Below are 18,209 nucleotides of genomic sequence, written 5' to 3' on the forward strand. Positions count from 1 at the left end.
TAGAATTTCATTTAAATGTTCAGCCCAGACAATAAAACATAAAAAGCCCACCTGGGGTGTGTGTCTGCTGCTTCCAACCATCACAAATTCAGGGCTCAGTGTTACAGAAGAATCCAGGTGAAACAGAATTAGGAATTTATAAATAAATATAAAACTACATAACCCCTCTCTTTTCTCAGTTTCATGTGATCAGCAAGGCAAAAAAAAAAAAAAAAAGGTTTTTCACACATTTAGTTGGAGGATCCACCAGCAAATCCACCCCCTTGGCAACAAACAGACGTGTCATAGGAAACAATGGTGGTAATTTTTATTTTACAGCTTTATACAGAAAACTTCCAACTCTCTGCACCCCACCGAGTGTTAATAGCACACCTAAAATGAATGTCAGGTAGTCAACATTCCCCAAAATGCTGAGAACTGAGTAAAATGTACAGATTACTGAAAGCTACGACGTCACTACGAGGCAGGCATGGATTTTTTGTTGACTTGTATAGCACCGTCAAGAACAGGGTCTTTATTTCAAAACTACAGTGAGGAATAAAAAAGTAGTCAATGGTAAAATATCATCCAACCCAAAAAATCTCTAAACGACCAAAAAATAAAGTTAAACTACCCTCTCTTCTCGCCCATGATTTATAATGTTATAAGTACTGTACAATTCTCTTTGTTTCTGTAATAATAATAATAATATTATTATTATTAAAATGCCTGATATTTAGTGGCACGAGTAAAAAAATGAAAATAAATTAAGAAGCAGAGGCCAATCACCAGACAGAAAGCTTGGGACATGGTCAATGAGCAACACTGGAACTCATTCCCTGGACAGGACAGAGGCAGGAGGAGGGATTCACTTGGCTGGCATTTTCTCTGCCAGGTGCTTCTGCTGGCTCTCGGCGTGCCTGGGGGCAGGAGGAGGAGGTCATTCCCTGTTTTCCAAGGAAAAGCTGGAAAAGCCAACCCCCTGCTCCAGCTCCCAGCTGGCAATTGAGTTTTCCCCTCAAAAACACCAAGTTTTTCTGGATCTCCTCCTGGCAGGAGGGTGGGTGAAGGGCCAAGGGAGCCCCTTTGGGGTTTGGTTTGGGGCTCCTGGGATTTTCCCTCCCTTCCCACAGGGATGGCAAACACCTTCACCCCCAAATGACAGAGGGGGCAACCTCAAAGCCCCCATATAGCACATGCATTCCCAAAACTGCCATTTCTGAAACTGCCAGGAGCTGCAGGGAGGAATCCAAGCACCTTCAGAGGAAAGGAGGAGAACCCAGGACGTGTGGGGGCACTGACTCAGCCCAGCTCCCATCCCAAACTTCACCCTCTCCCCCGATCTTCATTTGTTTTCCCAGCCCTAATTCTTCAGTTTGGAATCACAGTCCTGGTGTGCTGACACTACCCAGGGCTTCTTCTGTCCCAGCTCCTTTCATCCCCAGTCTTTGCATTTCTGAATGAAATATTCAGAATATTTGAGAGCATTTTATATTCCTAAACCCAATCCCTAATTATCCCAAACAAAAATGTCTCTTGAGCCTTGCTGCCAGAAGATGGAGCCCTTAAGGGAACCTGCCCATATCTTGCAAGGCTTTTTGATTCATTTATCTATTTATTTATATTGTATTATTGATACAATATATAATATTATATATAATACAACTATATTATATATTATATATAACACAATATAAAATACATTACATAATATATAATATATTAAATATTATATATAATTATATATTATAATAATATAATGTACACTGTATATACATTATATAATATAATATAATATATTCTAATATAAAATATTTTAAAATAGATTATATTATTATAATATAGAATATTATTATATTTCTATTAAAACTTTTATTATTTTATACATTATATGATGTTGTATATTATTATATTATCAATATTTGTATCATCATTATTATTATGTTTATATTAAATATACATTATATAAAATATATAATTGTTAAATATTAATATTTAAGTGATTCCAAAGTTCTCCCCCTTGTCCAGCCCTCCTAATGGCAAAGACAGATCTCTGCCCAGTCCAAGCTGGCCTTGGGCACTTCCAGAGATCCAGGGGGCAGCCTGGAAAATCCATCCCAGGGAACAATTCCTTCCCAAAATCCTGGGTGGGAAAAACTTTAATCCCAAAATCCTGGGTGGGAAAAGCTTTAGTCCCAAAATTCTGGGAGGAAAAGCCCCAGATACTGCTGCTGGCAAACGGGGAGCTGTGAGGGGAGAGCAGTCCCTGCCTCAGCTGGTGAGGGCAAATGGAGCTGTGAGGGGAGAGCAGTCCCTGCCTCACCTGCTGAGGGCAAATGGAGCTGTGAGGGGAGAGCAGTCCCTGCCTCACCTGCTGAGGGAAAATGGAGCTGTGAGGGGAGAGCAGTCCCTGCCTCACCTGGGGAGGGAAAGCTGTGAGGGGAGAGCAGTCCCTGCCTCAGCTGCTGAGGGAAAATGGAGCTGTGAGGGGAGAGCAGTCCCTGCCTCAGCTGGGGAGGGCAAATGGAGCTGTGAGGGGAGAGCAGTCCCTGCCTCACCTGCTGAGGGAAAATGGAGCTGTGAGGGGAGAGCAGTCCCTGCCTCACCTGGGGAGGGAAAGCTGTGAGGGGAGAGCAGTCCCTGCCTCAGCTGCTGAGGGAAAGCTGTGAGGGGAGAGCAGTCCCTGCCTCAGCTGGGGAGGGAAAATGGGAGCTGTGAGGGGAGAGCAGTCCCTGCCTCACCTGGGGAGGGAAAGCTGTGAGGGGAGAGCAGTCCCTGCCTCAGCTGGTGAGGGCAAATGGGAACTGTGAGGGGAGAGCAGTCCCTGCCTCAGCTGGTGAGGGAAAATGGAGCTGTGAGGGGAGAGCAGTCCCTGCCTCAGCTGGTGAGGGAAAATGGGATCTGTGAGGGAGAGCAGTCCCTGCCTCAGCTGGTGAGGGAAAATGGGATCTGTGAGGGAGAGCAGTCCCTGCCTCAGCTGGTGAGGGAAAATGGGATCTGTGAGGGAGAGCAGTCCCTGCCTCAGCTGGTGAGGGAAAATGGGATCTGTGAGGGAGAGCAGTCCCTGCCTCAGCTGGTGAGGGAAAATGGGATCTGTGAGGGAGAGCAGTCCCTGCCTCACCTGGTGAGGTCCTCGATGTCCACCAGCATGGCATCCTGCTCCGTGTGCAGCTCGTCCCGGATCAGCAGCAGCTGCACCAGCTCCTCGTTCAAGCCTGAGCCAGGGGAAAGGGGCTGAGTTTGGGGTGTCCTGGGGACCCCAGCTGGGGATTGTCCCCCCAAAAATGCCACATCCACAGGGCTTGAAATCCCTGAGGGATAGTGACTCCGGTCTGGCCCTGGGCAGCTGGGCCAGGCCAGACAGCCCTTTCCATGAGGAGCAGTTATATTTATCCCAGAGAAATGTTCTTAATTAAAGCAGGCAGACCCCAGAATAATTCAGTAATTGCCACTTACTTTCTATCTGTGAGTGCAGGTCGTTGACTATCACCTGTAGCTGCCCGATGGTCATGTCCCTTAGGTCAGTGGGTTTTAAACTTCTCTTCATCAGGCATTCACTTATATGAGGCATATGTGGCAGCTGGAAAGAAATATTCAATATTTTACTGCTTCCTTCCAATATTTTACTGTTTTCTTCCCGTTATTTCTAGTTCTGAGCAGTTTGTCCCCTCAGTTTTGCATCTTCCCCTCACAAACAGGCAGCAACGACTCCAGCAAATGGAGTCCAGCCACCAGCACAAAACTGGGCTGAAGGCTCACAGGGGAGCAGGAATATCTGATGGAATTGGCTCCCAGTGGAGCAGGAGAAGGAATTATCAGATGGAATTGGCTCCCAGGGGAGCAGGAGCAGGAATTATCAGATGGAATTGGGGGTGAGGGTGGTGGTGACAGCCCTAGGCCAGGGCAGGAGTGCTCCAGATGGGATGAACAGGCTCCAGCTCAGAGCATGAGCAGCCTCAAGGCAGCACCAACTTCCAGCACCTCATTCCCTGCTCCCATTTCTCCTTCCAACCCCTTCTCCACCCCCCCTGTCCACCTCCACCACCGCCGTGAGCCAGAGCCACCAGAGGAGTGGATGTCCTGGGCTGGGGTCACCCCTGGGCTCACCCTCAGCCCCACTTACGAGATCTGCTACCGGCGACTTCTTCCTGTTCTGCTTCTCCACCTCCACCTGCATCTTGGCCATGGGCTTGGCCATAGCCAAGGCCATCTTGGCTTCAGCCTGGAGCTTCTTCTGCCTGCTGAGGAAATCCATGTCATCCAGGGACTCTGACTCCTCCTCCGTCGTGTCTCTGTCCGAGTAGGATGAGCTCTGCTTGCTCTGGGGAAGCAAAGAAGCCACAGCAAAGTTTGACCTATTTTTGTGCTTTTTTTTTTTTCCCCTACAGAAACTGTGAAAGGCATGGATTTATTTCTTATCTTAATCCCCGGGATTATCTTTAAAAATCAGAGTGATTCCCAGCTAGGCCTCCTTGGCTTTACAGAGAAGGAGGAGCCCAGCAGATCAGAAGGTGTTGAAAGGTTAAAGTGCAGGGAAACACTTGGGGCTGTGGTGTTATATTCAAAAAGGAATGCTGGAAAGAAGGAAGGGAAAGGGAAAGGGAAAGGGAAAGGGAAAGGGAAAGGGAAAGGGAAAGGGAAAGGGAAAGGGAAAGGGAAAGGGAAAGGGAAAGGGAAAGGGAAAGGGAAAGGGAAAGGGAAAGGGAAAGGGAAGGGAAGGGAAGGGAAGGAAAGGAAAGGAAAGGAAAGGAAAGGAAAGGAAAGGAAAGGAAAGGAAAGGAAAGGAAAGGAAAGGAAAGGAAAGGAAAGGAAAGGAAAGGAAAGGAAAGGAAAGGTTCAAATGAAGGCATCAAGTCTATAGCAACAGGGGAGGTTTCTTATCTGCCCCTCAGCATCTCACACTGAGGGCTGGGGATGCTGCTCTGGAGTTTACAGTTGCTGTTTTAACAGGATCAGCCTCCCCAGGGATCCCTGTGGCTGTCCTGCTGCAGGCTGAGGTGCCAGACCCACCATGGGTGACAAGGGCGTGTCCAGGCTGGTCTCTGTCTTGCTGTCATCGCCGTCGCTGTCCTTGTCGCTGCTGCTGTCGTTGACAAAGCAGATCTGCAGGTTCATCCCACTCTGTAACCTGGGCGAGCACAGGGACAGGTGACACCGCTGTCCCCTGGGGCTGGCAGTGCCACCGGCTCAGCAGGTGACCAGCTCAGCGTGGCACTGGGAGCTGCTCAGTGTCACAGGGCTTCTACCACCATCTACCGATAAACTGCAGAATTACCCCCGCACTGCAGGGACTCCTGATCATTTTTTATGGTCATTGTTTCAGAATGTCATTATTATTTTTGCTTATTCAGCACTGATTACATTAAATAAAATCTATAAAATGCAATAAAAGATGTGGAACATGTTACCATAAAAAGACACAAAAATTATTTACAAATAAAGAATGAAAAAATTAAGATAAATGTATAAAGATATAAATAGCATATATAATAATATATATTATGAAATATTTTGTCACTGGTGGAAATTATTTATTCACAGTTTGTTTCCAAGACACTCCTGTAACACAAGTGTTCGTTCTGGTATTTTCCAGCCCTCCTGCTCCACTGCTGGATTGGGACTGATTAACCCCACCCACATTCTCCTCCCCAGGAATGATTTTCTCTGGATGCAGGATCAGGGAATCCCGCAGGCTGAGAAAAAGGAAATGCCCAGCTGAGAGACCCCAATCCATCCCCACGTGCTGGAGATGGAGAACCCCCAAATCCTGTTATTCCTCATTCCCAGTGTGCTGGGAGCTTGTATTGTTCCTTAGGAACAGCAAACTCCTATTTTCCATTTATTTATGTGGGGTTTATTAGTTACCATTACCACAAAATAAACAGGATTAATGATTGCTTGTTAATGAACAAGTGAAGGTGGTGAGATCCTGGCAAGGAAACTGTGGCTGCCCCTGGATCCCTGGAGATGTTCCAGGCCAGGTTGGACAGGTTTGGGATAGTGGGAGTGTCCCTGCCCATGGACAGGGAGTGGATGAGCTTTAAGGTCCCCTCCAACCCCAGAATTCCATGATCCTACTCTGCAATTCCATACAAAAACATGGGAATAACATCCTGCAAATGTTCCTGCAGGTCCTGGAACAGGGAATACTTTTTCCTGGGTTATAAATATTAACAACCACCAAATCCTTCAGGCACAGCTGGCAATTTCTGGGGGCATAGCTGCCAAACCCTGATGAGCTGCGTTAATTAGAGCCCTGCTCTAATTACCAGACAGCAGCTCCTGGTTCAGCTGTAACTACAGACAGCAAAGCTGTTTTCCCTTTTAAATGATCCACAGCTCAATTTAATTCCACAACTGCACCTCTCCTCTGGAACAGCAGGACTCCTCCTGGGTTCCTGCCTCCCTAAGCCTCCTTTCTTCTCCCATCCCATGGCAACAGGTAGAGCTTCACTCCCAGCATGGGCGGTGTTTGAGGCTTCCCCACTACTGTGGGCTCCAGCTGAACACAAAAAGGACTTTCTGCATTGTATTTGATGCAAAAACCTTAAAAATCCAAGGGAGGAACCCGTGTGCAGCTCCAGGGATGGAGCCATGCCCAGAGCAGAGCTCATGGATGTGGAGGGGATGTGGGAAGCCACACTAAAGCTCATTTTGTCCATCCTTTGGTGCTTCCTGAACATTAATTGCTTTTCCAATCATTAATCACAATTCCAGAATAATGGAAATTGGAATTTCCAAATGGTTTGGGTTGGAAGGAACCTTAAAGCTCATCCAGTGCCACCTCTGCCATGGCAGGGACACCTTCCACTGTCCCAGGCTGCTCCAGACCTGGCCTTGGGCACTGCCAGGGATCCAGGGGCAGCCACAGCTTCTCCAGGCACCCTGTTCCAAATCCTAAATGAAAACCTGAAGGAAACCTAGCTCAGAAAACTTCACCTCGTTCCCTTTATCCCCTCAACATCCAAATACCTTCCTACCCAGTGTGAAATGAGAATTTCCCCCCTCATTTACAAGTGTTCACATAACACACAAGTGTTGCATCTGGGAGATGTTCCAAGCACAGGAAATTCAGGAATTTTGTTAAAGAGAAAAGGTGAGGGTTAAATCCCAGTGTGAGGGGTGATCCTGGGGTGTCCCACTGCAGAGATCTCCCCCTTCCCTGGGGATTTGGGCTCTGGCTTACCGGGAGGACAGGCTGGGCTTGCCGCTCTTGCTGCAGCTCGTGTAGAGCCCGGGGCCATCGTCGAAGAAACTGCCCAGAGCCAACTTCTGCCTGATGGACTCACGCTCATTCTTCTGGGCCTGCAGGGAGGGACAGGGGTCAGGCTCGGGGGAGGGACACGGGGATCAGGCTCTGGGAAGGGACAGGGAAGGATGAAGATCTGGGAAGGGACAGGAAGAGATGAAGTTCCAGGAAGAACACATGGAAGGATGAAGCTCTAGGAAGGGACACATGGAAGTATGAAGATCTGGGAAGGGACAGGAAGAGATGAAGTTCCAGGAGGGACACGTGGAAGGACGAAGCTCTGGGAAGGACACATGGAAGGATGAAGCTCTGGGAAGGGACAGGGAGGGATGAAGTTCCAGGAGGGACACATGGAAGTATGAAGATCTGGGAAGGGACAGGAAGAGATGAAATTCCAGGAGGGACACATGGAAGGATGAAGCCCTGGGAAGGGACAGGGAGGGATGAAGTTCCAGGAGGGACACGTGGAAGGATGAAGCTCTGGCCAGGCCAGGGCACAGGAAGGAGACCTGTCCCAGCAGCCCCACCACCAAGCTCGGCACGTGCAGCATCTCCCAAGCATTCCACACCTGGGTCAGCCACAGAGCACATCCCACTGGGAATCCCCATCTCATGGAACCAGCCTGGTCTGGGTTGGGGTTGGAAAGGACCTTAAAGGGCATCTGATTGCACCCCAAACTCACTGCTGGATATATCCTGGTATATTCCCCAATATCTGTACCTATATCCACACACAGCCACCTCCATCAGCATCTTCCACTTCCCTGAGCAACTTCCAACCCCATCAAAATCCCTCTCCTGCCAGCGTGCTCAGGAATGGATTTTGAACCATTGTCATCAAATTATCACTGGGTTTAAAAATGTATTGCTATTTATAAATAGAAACACAAATACAAGTATAATTATAAATATAAATATAACCACAAACACAAGCACAGCCATAAACATAAATATAAATATAAGTACAGGAGTTTTAAAATAGCAATCAACAAAACAATTTGCAATGAATCCCTGATCAATAACTGTGCAATCAATGTGCAATAAATGCAAATCTCCAGATTCAAAACCTCCCCCAGTGTCTGTCACTAATGGGTCACGTGCCAACACTGACAACAAATTCAGGAAGTTATTGATGGAAGGAACACTTGGAAAGCCTCAAACATTTAATTATAAAATAACACTTAATACCCAATCCAGAAAACACAACAAAAAGAAATAGGGCAGGCAAGGCTGGGCGGCTTCCATGGGGTTAATTCATGGAATTGTGCTTCCCATATCCCACCTCAGGAAAAATAAATCACTTTTTTGTACAAGGAAATGTGACAAAATGCAAATTATTCACCTGAAATAACAAATGATTTAATTCCAGCTCCAGTGCTGATTATACACATTATTACCCTGCCCATTAAATTGTCAATCCCTTACCAAAATAATTCATTTATAACTGAACTCCTTTTATTTCAAATCCTTAAAACAACAAAAATAAACCCCACGACACCAAGCAGTACCAAGTTTTTGGGCTGAGCTCCAGGTTCCTGAAGTTTTACCCAGACCATTGTGTTTTTAGGTTTCAATAATCAATACCTCAATCACACGGAGACAGATTTAGGATTAAAAATAGCCAGCCCTGCTGGGGAGGGCAGAACGGGGGAAAAAAATAAGGAGAAATGAGTGAAAATCATTTTTTAATGAACTGAAAGCAGAAGGAGGGAGGTTGGTGCCAGCTCCTTGTGCTGCCCATCTCAGGGTGCCCTTGGCTGTGCCACTGCACCAATATTCCATCACGTCCTGGAAATTTCCCCTTTCCCAGCTCAGAGGATCCTCTCCCACATCTTCCCATCTAAATCTGATTTTCCTTGTGCTGCAGCTGAAATCCAGCCCACAGCCCATCCCCACCTCCATTCCAGCTGGGACCTCTCCCTCCCAGAGCATCCCCACCTCCTCTGTGGGCACCAAAAGCTGCTCCTTTCCCATTAAAATCCAGGCAGGGTTGGACATTTCTCCTCCTTGCTGACGGATCTGTCTCTCCAGATCTGTTTTAATGCTGCTGTTTCCCACTGCTCCCAGGCTGACATCTGTACATTTAATCATCGTGCAATTTGTTTTCTCCAGCAGGTCATTAATGAGGATTCTCAGTAACTCTGCTCCCAGGACTGAGCTGGGAATATCCCATTTTCCAAGGCAGGCCCAGGCTAACGACCATAAAGAAATCCAGAGTCCTATTTGTTATTATAAAATGGGGAGTAGTTAGTAAGAAATAAAATATACCTGAGGGAACTGGACTTTAGGCTTTGGATAAATTACCTGACAGCTGCACTCAAAATCCAGAGCTGGGTATGAAAAAATATAAATGGAGAAGGGAAACAGCAAGGTGGGTTTTGACTGTGAAATATTCTGACTTGGTATAGAAGGAATAATGGGTCAAATCCTCAAAATGCAAAGGTAACTCCAAGGAAAACATAACCCCGTGGTATTTAAATGTGTATTTTGGCACTGACCCAAAAAACAAAAGTGTTTCTTCTCTGTGCAGAGCTGAGCACAATTCAGTTCTCACAATGATTTTAAACAAAGAGCTGCTTTTGATTTTTAAGGGGAGAACAAAACAATCTGGGGCGGATTTTCCTTCTTCCCCTCGACCTTCCCTGTGGGAAGGGCAGCAGTGCCTGGGCTGGAGCCTGGGAGGGGAACACAGCTCAGGCCTGGCTGGGGCTGCTCCAGGGAGCAGGGACAGGTGGCACACAGTCCTGGGATAATCCTGCTTTGGGATGGGCCTCAGGAGGGGACCTCAGAGCTCACCCCATTCCCATGGCAGGGACACCTCCCAGTGCCCCAGGTGCTCCAAGCCCAGTGTCCAGCCTGGCCTTGGCACTGCCAGGGATCCAGGAGCCACAGCCTCCCTGGGAATTCCATCCTTCACCCTCCCAGGGAACAATTCCCAATTCCCAGTCTCCCACCCATCCCTGCCCTCTGGCACTGGGAGCCATTCCCTGGCTCCTGTCCCTCCATCCTTGTCCCCAGTCCCTCTGCAGCTCTCCTGGAGCCCCTTCAGGCCCTGCCAGGGGCTCTGAGCTCTCCCTGGAGCTTCTCCTCTCCAGGTGAGCCCCCCCAGGTGCCCCAGCCTGGCTCCAGAGGGGCTCCAGCCCTGCAGCAGCTCCGTTCTGGCCTCTCTCCAGCAGCTCCACATCCTGCCCTGGCAGAATCCCATCCCCATCCTGCCCTGCCCATCCCAGCCCTGCAGGAGAGGGGAGCAGAGGAGAGAATCCCCTCCCACCCATCCTCTGACTCCAAACACTTCAGGAGCACTGGGACACCAGCAGGAACACTGGGACACCAACAGGAGCACTGGGACACCCAGCAGGAGCACTGGGACACCCTGCAGGAGCACTGGGACACCAGCAGGAGCACTGGGACACCAACAGGAGCACTGGGACACCCAGCAGGAGCACTGGGACACCCAGCAGGAGCACTGGGACACTCGGCAGGAACACTGGGACACCAACAGGAACACTGGGACACCAACAGGAGCACTGGGACACCAACAGGAACACTGGGACACCAGCAGGAGCACTGGGACACCCAGCAGGAACACTGGGACACCAGCAGGAACACTGGGACACCAACAGGAGCACTGGGACAGCAGCAGGAGCACTGGGACACCAGCAGGAGCACTGGGACACCCAGCAGGAGCACTGGGACACCCTGCAGGAGCACTGGGACACCAGCAGGAGCACTGGGACACCAGCAGGAGCACTGGGACACCCAGCAGGAGCACTGGGACACTCGGCAGGAACACTGGGACACCAGCAGGAGCACTGGGACACCAGCAGGAGCACTGGGACACCAGCAGGAGCACTGGGACACTCGGCCAGGCCACCAGGGCTATTTTTGCCAGGCTCTGTCATTCCCAGCCCAGCCCAGGCCTATATTTAAAGCCCCAGAGCCACAGGCAGCGTCTCATTTTATCTCTGCACTGCACAAGGGCTGTTCTGGGATTTACAAACAACACAGATCACACAAAATGTGCGTTTATCTCCTTTTTTCTTCCTGGGGTAAATGCAAACCCAAGTCAAAACTTTTTGATCCAGGTCACAAAATGCCTTAAAGCCCCGGGGGTTTCCAGGTAGGAGAACGCCTCTGGAAGCTTCCCCTGCTATTTTAGCACCAGGAGATGAGGAAAGGAGGAAGGAGGGAGGTTTGCCCTGTGCCAGCACTTTACAAACCGCGGATTCTCCCTGCTCCAACCCCCCGAATCCCACCGGCCCGGGGGGGATGCGGGCAGCATTCCCGCAGCTTCGTGGCACACAAAGGCTCCTTTCTGTCCCTTTTTGTCCCTTTACCTTTTTATAGCTGCCCTCGGCGGGCGGCGGGGATGCTTTCCTGATGACGTCACCCATTCCATCATCCCGCTCCCGGCTCATCTGCCCCGCTCCCGGCTCCCGCAGCTCCCGCTGCTGCATGGGCCCCGCTGCCGGCCGCACATCTCCCAGCTGCCCCGGGCACGGGGGGCTCGCTCCCGGCCGGGATGCTCTTCCTGCACCTCTCCGCTCTCCCAGCACCTTGCTTTTCCCAAATAAAGGCAGTGAGCCCCAGGGAGAGGAGCTGGGAATCCGCGTCCTCCTCCAGCCGCTGCCAGCGCCGGATAAAAATAACCCCGAGCTCCAGCGGCTGCACAAGGGCAGGAAAAATGCCGGTGTCTGATGTCAAAATGCCAGGCTGGCCGTGCTGCCGGGCCGGGAGCAAGGGGCTTCCTCCTTCCTTCCTGGGGCCTTTCCCCAGGGAAGTTATCCCAGGGAATTCCCAGGATCCACCACAGGGATTCACATCCCACAGATGGGAAGCACCAGCTGGAATTTTTACTCCATGCAAAACCCATCACCAGCAAGGACCCCACGGAGCTGTTCCCCAGCTAATTCAGCTTTTCCAGGTTCAAAAATTCCTACGTTTATTGGAATTGAGCATCAGAGGCACCCAGCCTAACCCTGCTCCCCATCCTGTGGGAGTGGAGAGCCTGGGGATCCCCAAAATTCCATCCCTGGCTCCGGGGGGAACTCAGAGACCACAAACCTGGAGCTTCCATTCTCCTGCCTGGAGATTCAGGCTTTTCAGGCCACCACCAACCCCCTGCCACACAAATCCCATCCCAGCCAGAAAGGTTTGTCTGGATCAGCTGCAGGGAGAGCAGAGCTCACGCTCAGGGCAGGAATTCCCAAAAGGAATCCTTAGGAAAATGGAATTATGCCACAATTTCTCCCCAAAACCCAGCACAGCAGCAAGAAAAATCCTGATTTCTGGTGCAACACAACTGTAGATAAATAATTTTAGTTGCCCTATGATGTTTAACGAGATGTCCAAGCCATGCTGACGCCATTCCAGCCCCAATGCAAATTCCAGGTAAATTCCCAACTCTAACAACACCCAAGTGATGCATCCCAGCATGAATCTACTCAGAACTTTCAAGGCAAAACCAGCAATAATAAATGTTTAATTCCATTCTTGTCCCTGGAGGGTGCTTCGCAACTGTAATTCCCAAATGAAACAAAGTCGTCCTGTGGATATTTCCTTATTTTCAGTTTCCCTCCACCGCTGACTCATTGTGTCCTTTCCTGCTGTTGCTAAATCCACTTCCTCTCCCAGCTGAGGACGGATCCTGACACAATAAGCCCCAAATAAACAAAGAAATCACGGCTCAGCCCCAGGGGAAGGATGCGCGGCCAGGAGCAGGGGCAGGGGCTGGGGTTTGTCACCGTCCCCTCCCGGTGTGTGACAGTCCTGCAGTGCCCTGTGCTCGCCATCGGGGATGTCCCCGTGTCCCCTCCCCGGCCGAGCCCACCCCTGCTAAGTGACCCCAAAGCTACAAAAGGGCAGGAAGTGACACAGCCCTAAAAATAGAAATAGGAATAAATGTACTGCAGCCTTGCCAGCCGCAGTTTTTAGGGTATTTTATCCCCTGTGCCAGCTTTCCGTCACCTCTGCCCTGCTCATTCCCCGAGCTGATCCCACAGAGCTGATCCCAGTCTCCAGGGCAAACCCTGCACCAAGGCCACGGGAGAAGCCCCAAACCCGGCTGAGCAGCACAGCTGGGAGCCCCTGGAGCCACAGCTGGGGGCACATCTGGGGCTCTGCTCAATGCCAGGACCTGCTCCCTTGGGATGGGCTGGGAAAGGCCCATTTAAACTGGGATATCAAAAGGGAAATGGATTTTGGGATTCTCTCAGCACAGGGACCAAACCCTTTGGTGTTCAGCCCTTCCCCATGGGCTGAGCCCACAGCCACCATTGTGCCTCTGCTTGGAACATCCCAAAAAGGCTCCATGTGCCCTAGGAATGCAGATCCCACTCCCTCCAAAGGGGGAAGAGCCTGATTTCCTTTTTCCAGCAGTGAGGGAAAGCTCAGAGCAGCAAAACTCTGGAGCAGCTCAGATTCTGAGGGGTCCCTGGGATGGGAGCACACAGAGCCAGCCCTGCCAGAACACCAGGATGGGCATGGAAGGGTGGGAATCATCCCTGAGTGAGGCCAGGATATAGGGCACAGTGAGTGTGGGGTGCTTGGAACACGCCCCCGTGGCTCCAGGACAAGAAAGCAGCAAAATTCCCCTTTCCTGAGCTTAAAAGCATTGCTGGAGCCAGTGAAACCCCCCTCAGGGCTGGGGTGTGCTCCAGAGGGGAGGAATTCCCCCTTCCTGCTGGGATCAGCTCCCAAACACCCTGGATCCCAAGGCAGGAGAGGAACCCCTGAATGAATTCCCAGCAGAGTTCAAGGAAAGCTCTCCAAGGTGCCAAATTCATGGGCATGGAGCACTCAGGGATTGAGGTAAATTCCAGGATCTTGGAATGTCAAGATGCCAGAACTATCAGGGAGAGATTCTTTACGAGAGGATGGAGTGACAGAACCAGGGGAAATGGTTTTAAACTGGAAGAAGGCAGGGATGGGTGGGATATTGGGAAGGAATTCCTGCCTAGGAGGGTGGGGAGGCCCTGGAATGGATTTCCAGAGCAGCTGTGGCTGCTCCTGGATCCCTGGAAGTGCCCAAGGCCAGTTTGGATGGGGCTTGGAACAACCTGTGATAGTGAGAGGAGTCCCTGCCCACCAGGATGAGCTTTAAGGTCTCTTCCAACCCAAATTATTCTATCATTCTGTGATTCCATGCCACAAAACCTCCATTTTATTGCAAGTGCTGGAATAAACCTCTCCCCCAGCAGTCCCTTCCCAGCACAAGGCTCTTGCAAGTTGGTAAAACTGAGGGATGGGCTGAGCCCAAGGCCTCCCTGTGGTGCTGCTTCCCTGAGCATCAGCACACCCCACGTGCTTTCCCAGCTCTTGGCAGAGCCTTTTCTTGGGATCCCTGTCTGAACAAGGCCCCAGAGCTCCCTGACAAAGGCTCTGCTCCATTGTCACTGCTGTGGGACGTGGGGCAGTGCCAGGGAGCCTCCTCAGCTGTGCCAGCCTGCAGCATTCTCCATGGGAAGGGGCCAGGCCAGCAGCTCTCCAGCTTCTCCACACTGGATTTTCATGGAATTTGAGGTTTTCCCCAAGGCCTGTCCCTTGGAGTTGTATTTTGCCACCAGAATTTGCACTCACTTTAAAGAAAAATATGATATCAGCTGATTTCTGGAGCCTCCAAACCCCTCCTGAGACCGAACTGAAGAAACCTCATGAAGTCTCCAATTATTTTGTGAATTTTATGGCTAATTCTGGGGTTCTCTGGGATCCTGGGAGGGGTGGGGGGCATCCAGGCCTGCCTGGTTCATCCCTGGCCCTTCCAGCCTGATCCAAAGTGGCACCAGCACCTCCCTGGCACAGGGTTTGCCAACAGATCCCTCTCAGAAACAGCCAGATAAAGTCAACCCCAACACCTGGACACATCCCACATCCCTGAAAAACCCACCAGGCTCCACCACTGCCCCACCTCAGAGATGATCTCTAAGCCAATAAAATCTCTTTTCTCCTCAGGTCTCCTTTTCTTTTTAATTTTCCTGGCACGTGTGGAGCCTGGAACCATCTCCAGAGCTCTGGTGCCAGCAGATAGCTCAGCCCTGCCTGGTGCCAGAGCACGGAGCCAAATCCTGTTCCCAGGGGCAACCAGGAGGCTCCTGCCTCAGGCACGGGCACTGGGTGCCCCTCAGTTCTCTGCTCTTCATCAGAAATTCAACAATCCGTGATTCACACACATCACCCACATGTACAGCAATGGTAACAAACGTGGATCAAACCAGGAGGAGGCTGAGGAGCCCAGCACTGCTCTGTGGAGCTGCCAGGTCCTGCTGAAAATACAGATTTACCAAGCAAACTGAAGGCCTGGCTGAGGCTGAGGGCCAGTAAAGCCCAGCTGAACCACCCAGCAGAATAAAACCTTTATTTCTGGGCTGAAGCCCGGATTTGCACGCTGGATTTTTATTCCATGTGGGCTCAGGAGCTCACAAAACACCACTCAGCCAGGGTTTTCCTAGTCAGACTGCAGGAGGAATTACGGAGCCCTGAATAAAATGTTTGGTATAGGGAAATAAATTGGAATAAATAAGAAAAGAAGCATAATTAAGAGAGAAACCCCCAGCACTGAGAGTGGCAGCCTCCAGCCTGATTCCAGGATGCATCCATGGAAAAGATGGCAGATCCACACCATGGAAGAGCCACCTAAATCCACCCTAAATTCCCCTGACAGCCCCATCCAAACCCCAGGAGAGCCCAGGGCCACCTGCACTGGCCAGCCCAGCACTGACAGGAACCAGGGATTTCAGGAATATCCTCCTCTTCCTCAGCACCTGCCCATCCCAGCTCCCTCCCTGCCATGGATTTGGTGGCCCGGCCATGACCTGGGCATGTCAGAGTTTTCCTGCTGCAATTCTCCAAAACAAACCCATTTTTCAGTTTTCCCAAGTGCTGACTTGTTCCTCTCTTTGATTTATTTTTGGTTTCTTTTACAGCTCCAAAAAAAGGGGTGTGGGGAAGGAGGAGAGCAGAGCAAACACAGCCACCCCCTCCCCTGGGCAGCCACGGAAATCCCATCACTGCTGTGATCCCAAAGCCCGGGATTGCTGTCCACAAAAGGATTAAAGCTCGGCCTTGGGTTAATGGGGCTGGGAGGGGGCTGGGGTCGCTTTTAATCTCTGCAGCACCCCAGGAAGCTTTGGAAACACACTTCCATTGAAAAGATGTTTCCCGGGATTTTTTTTCCTTAGGATTTGGGTGGTTTCTGGCTGGTTTCCCTCTAATATTTATGGGTTTGCAGGAGAGGAACCAATCCATAACAAGCAGGGGATGGGAGCAGGGAAAGGCGGCAGCGCTGGCGCAGTAACACCCAGGGATTTTGGCCAGGCCCGTGCCGCAGCTCGGCATCATCATCACCATCATCATCATCATCATCACCATCATTATCCCACCCCCCGGAGCCCTCCCAGCCGGGAAACAATGCCCAACCTTTAACCCGTGCGTTCCTGAGTATGCTGGGAAAACATCCGCTGCTCCCAAACAATGGCACCATTTATCCCGGCTGTCCAGAGCAACAGGCTCCGAGCTGCAGGGAAATCAAAAGGCCGGGGAAAAAAAAAAAACAAAACAAAACAAAAAAACACGAAAAAACCCCCAGGATATTTTTTCCAAAGAGGTTAAAAATAGAAATTCACTTCCAGAATTGCTAGACTGAAAATAGTCCGATGAAAAATCTTTTCAGCTCCTCTCTGTTTCGTATCTTTTCCCTCGGTGAGATATTTTGCATCTGAGATATTTTCTCAAAAAACACGGCCTGAAGTTGGAATGAAACACGGGAATGGAGGGAAAACAAGGAAGGGGCGCTGGCCTGGGCAAGGCCTGCTTGCTGAGGGTCCGGCTCTGGGGATGTTTGGGAATGGGGGTTTTCCAAAACACTGCACGCAGGCAAAGGCATTCCTCAGCATCGCCGAGCCAGAGGGACAGGTGTTGGTGCATTTGATAATCTGCCGGTGCCATCGAGCCCTTAAATGTGCCATCGAGCCCCTAGCTGAGCCATCGAGCCCCTAAATGTGCCATGGAGCCCCTAACAGAGCCATCGAGACCCTAAATGTGCCATCGAGCTCCTAGCTGTGTCATCGAGCCCCTAAATGTGCCATCGAGCTCCTAGCTGAGCCATGGAGCCCCTAACTGAGCCATGGAGCCCCTAACTGAGCCATGGAGCCCCTAAATGTGCCATGGAGCCCCTAACTGAGCCATGGAGCCCCTAAATGTGCCATGGAGCCCCTAAATGTGCCATGGAGCCCCTAAGAGCCCCTAAATGTGCCATGGAGCCCCTAGCTGAGCCATGGAGCCCCCAGAGAGCCGCTTCCCGTGCAGGTGCACCCACAGCACCCATCCTCTCACCTCTCCTCTCTGTAGAGAGAAATGAAGCCCCAAGCCCAGCCCAGCTCCCAGCTCCCCCCTGAAATCACCCCCCAAAGCCGGGGACCGCCGGGGCTGGGGGCGGCCGGGCTGCCTGCTCCCGAACACGGCCATCGCCGCTTCCTGCGGAACCGGGAGCAGCCCGCAGCCCGTGAATCACCATCCTGCGCTCGCAAGAACGTGGGAAGCGCAGGAAATGCTCTAAAAAAGACATCCCTGCGCTGCGGCAGCTCCGGGACTGCCATCCCGCGGCTCTCTCACTCCCAGGGAGCGCTTTTATCCCGGCAGGAATGCACTGGGATGCAGACAGAGGGATGCGGGCATCCCCGGCCCCGCTGAGCCCCCCAACATCACACGGCGAGCACAAAAGCCCCGGGGCTGCTCTGCCTGCCGAGCCCCGGGATGCTCGGGGCGAACCCCAGGATGCTCGGTGCGAACCCCAGGATGCTCGGTGCGAACCCCAGGATGCTCGGGGCGAACTCCGGGATGCTCGGGGCGAACCCCAGGATGCTCGGAGGGAACCCCAGGATGCGCGGTGCGAACCCCGGGATGCTCGGTGCGAACCCCGCGATGCTCGGGGCGAACCCCAGGATGCTCGGAGGGAACCCCGCGATGCTCGGTGCGAACCCCGGGA

At 51.3% G+C, this 18,209-nt stretch overlaps 1 protein-coding gene across 1 annotated transcript in view; it reads right to left on the minus strand.

Moving 5' to 3' along the window:
* Window positions 1-285: 285 nt before the first annotated feature.
* Window positions 286-18,209, minus strand: part of SCHIP1 (schwannomin interacting protein 1) — an 86,006-nt gene continuing 68,082 nt past the window's right edge. Inside the window, exons 6-11 of the mRNA XM_066556254.1 lie at window positions 7,166-7,284; window positions 4,990-5,107; window positions 4,103-4,300; window positions 3,436-3,559; window positions 3,101-3,194; window positions 286-899 (exon numbers count right to left, since the gene is read on the minus strand). Coding sequence (XP_066412351.1) covers window positions 848-899; window positions 3,101-3,194; window positions 3,436-3,559; window positions 4,103-4,300; window positions 4,990-5,107; window positions 7,166-7,284 — 705 coding nt within the window. The 3' untranslated portion in view covers window positions 286-847. The remainder of the gene's footprint in view (window positions 900-3,100; window positions 3,195-3,435; window positions 3,560-4,102; window positions 4,301-4,989; window positions 5,108-7,165; window positions 7,285-18,209) is intronic.

The sequence above is a fragment of the Molothrus aeneus genome, chromosome 10 (genome assembly GCF_037042795.1).
Source record: "Molothrus aeneus isolate 106 chromosome 10, BPBGC_Maene_1.0, whole genome shotgun sequence".
NCBI classification, from domain to species: domain Eukaryota; kingdom Metazoa; phylum Chordata; class Aves; order Passeriformes; family Icteridae; genus Molothrus; species Molothrus aeneus.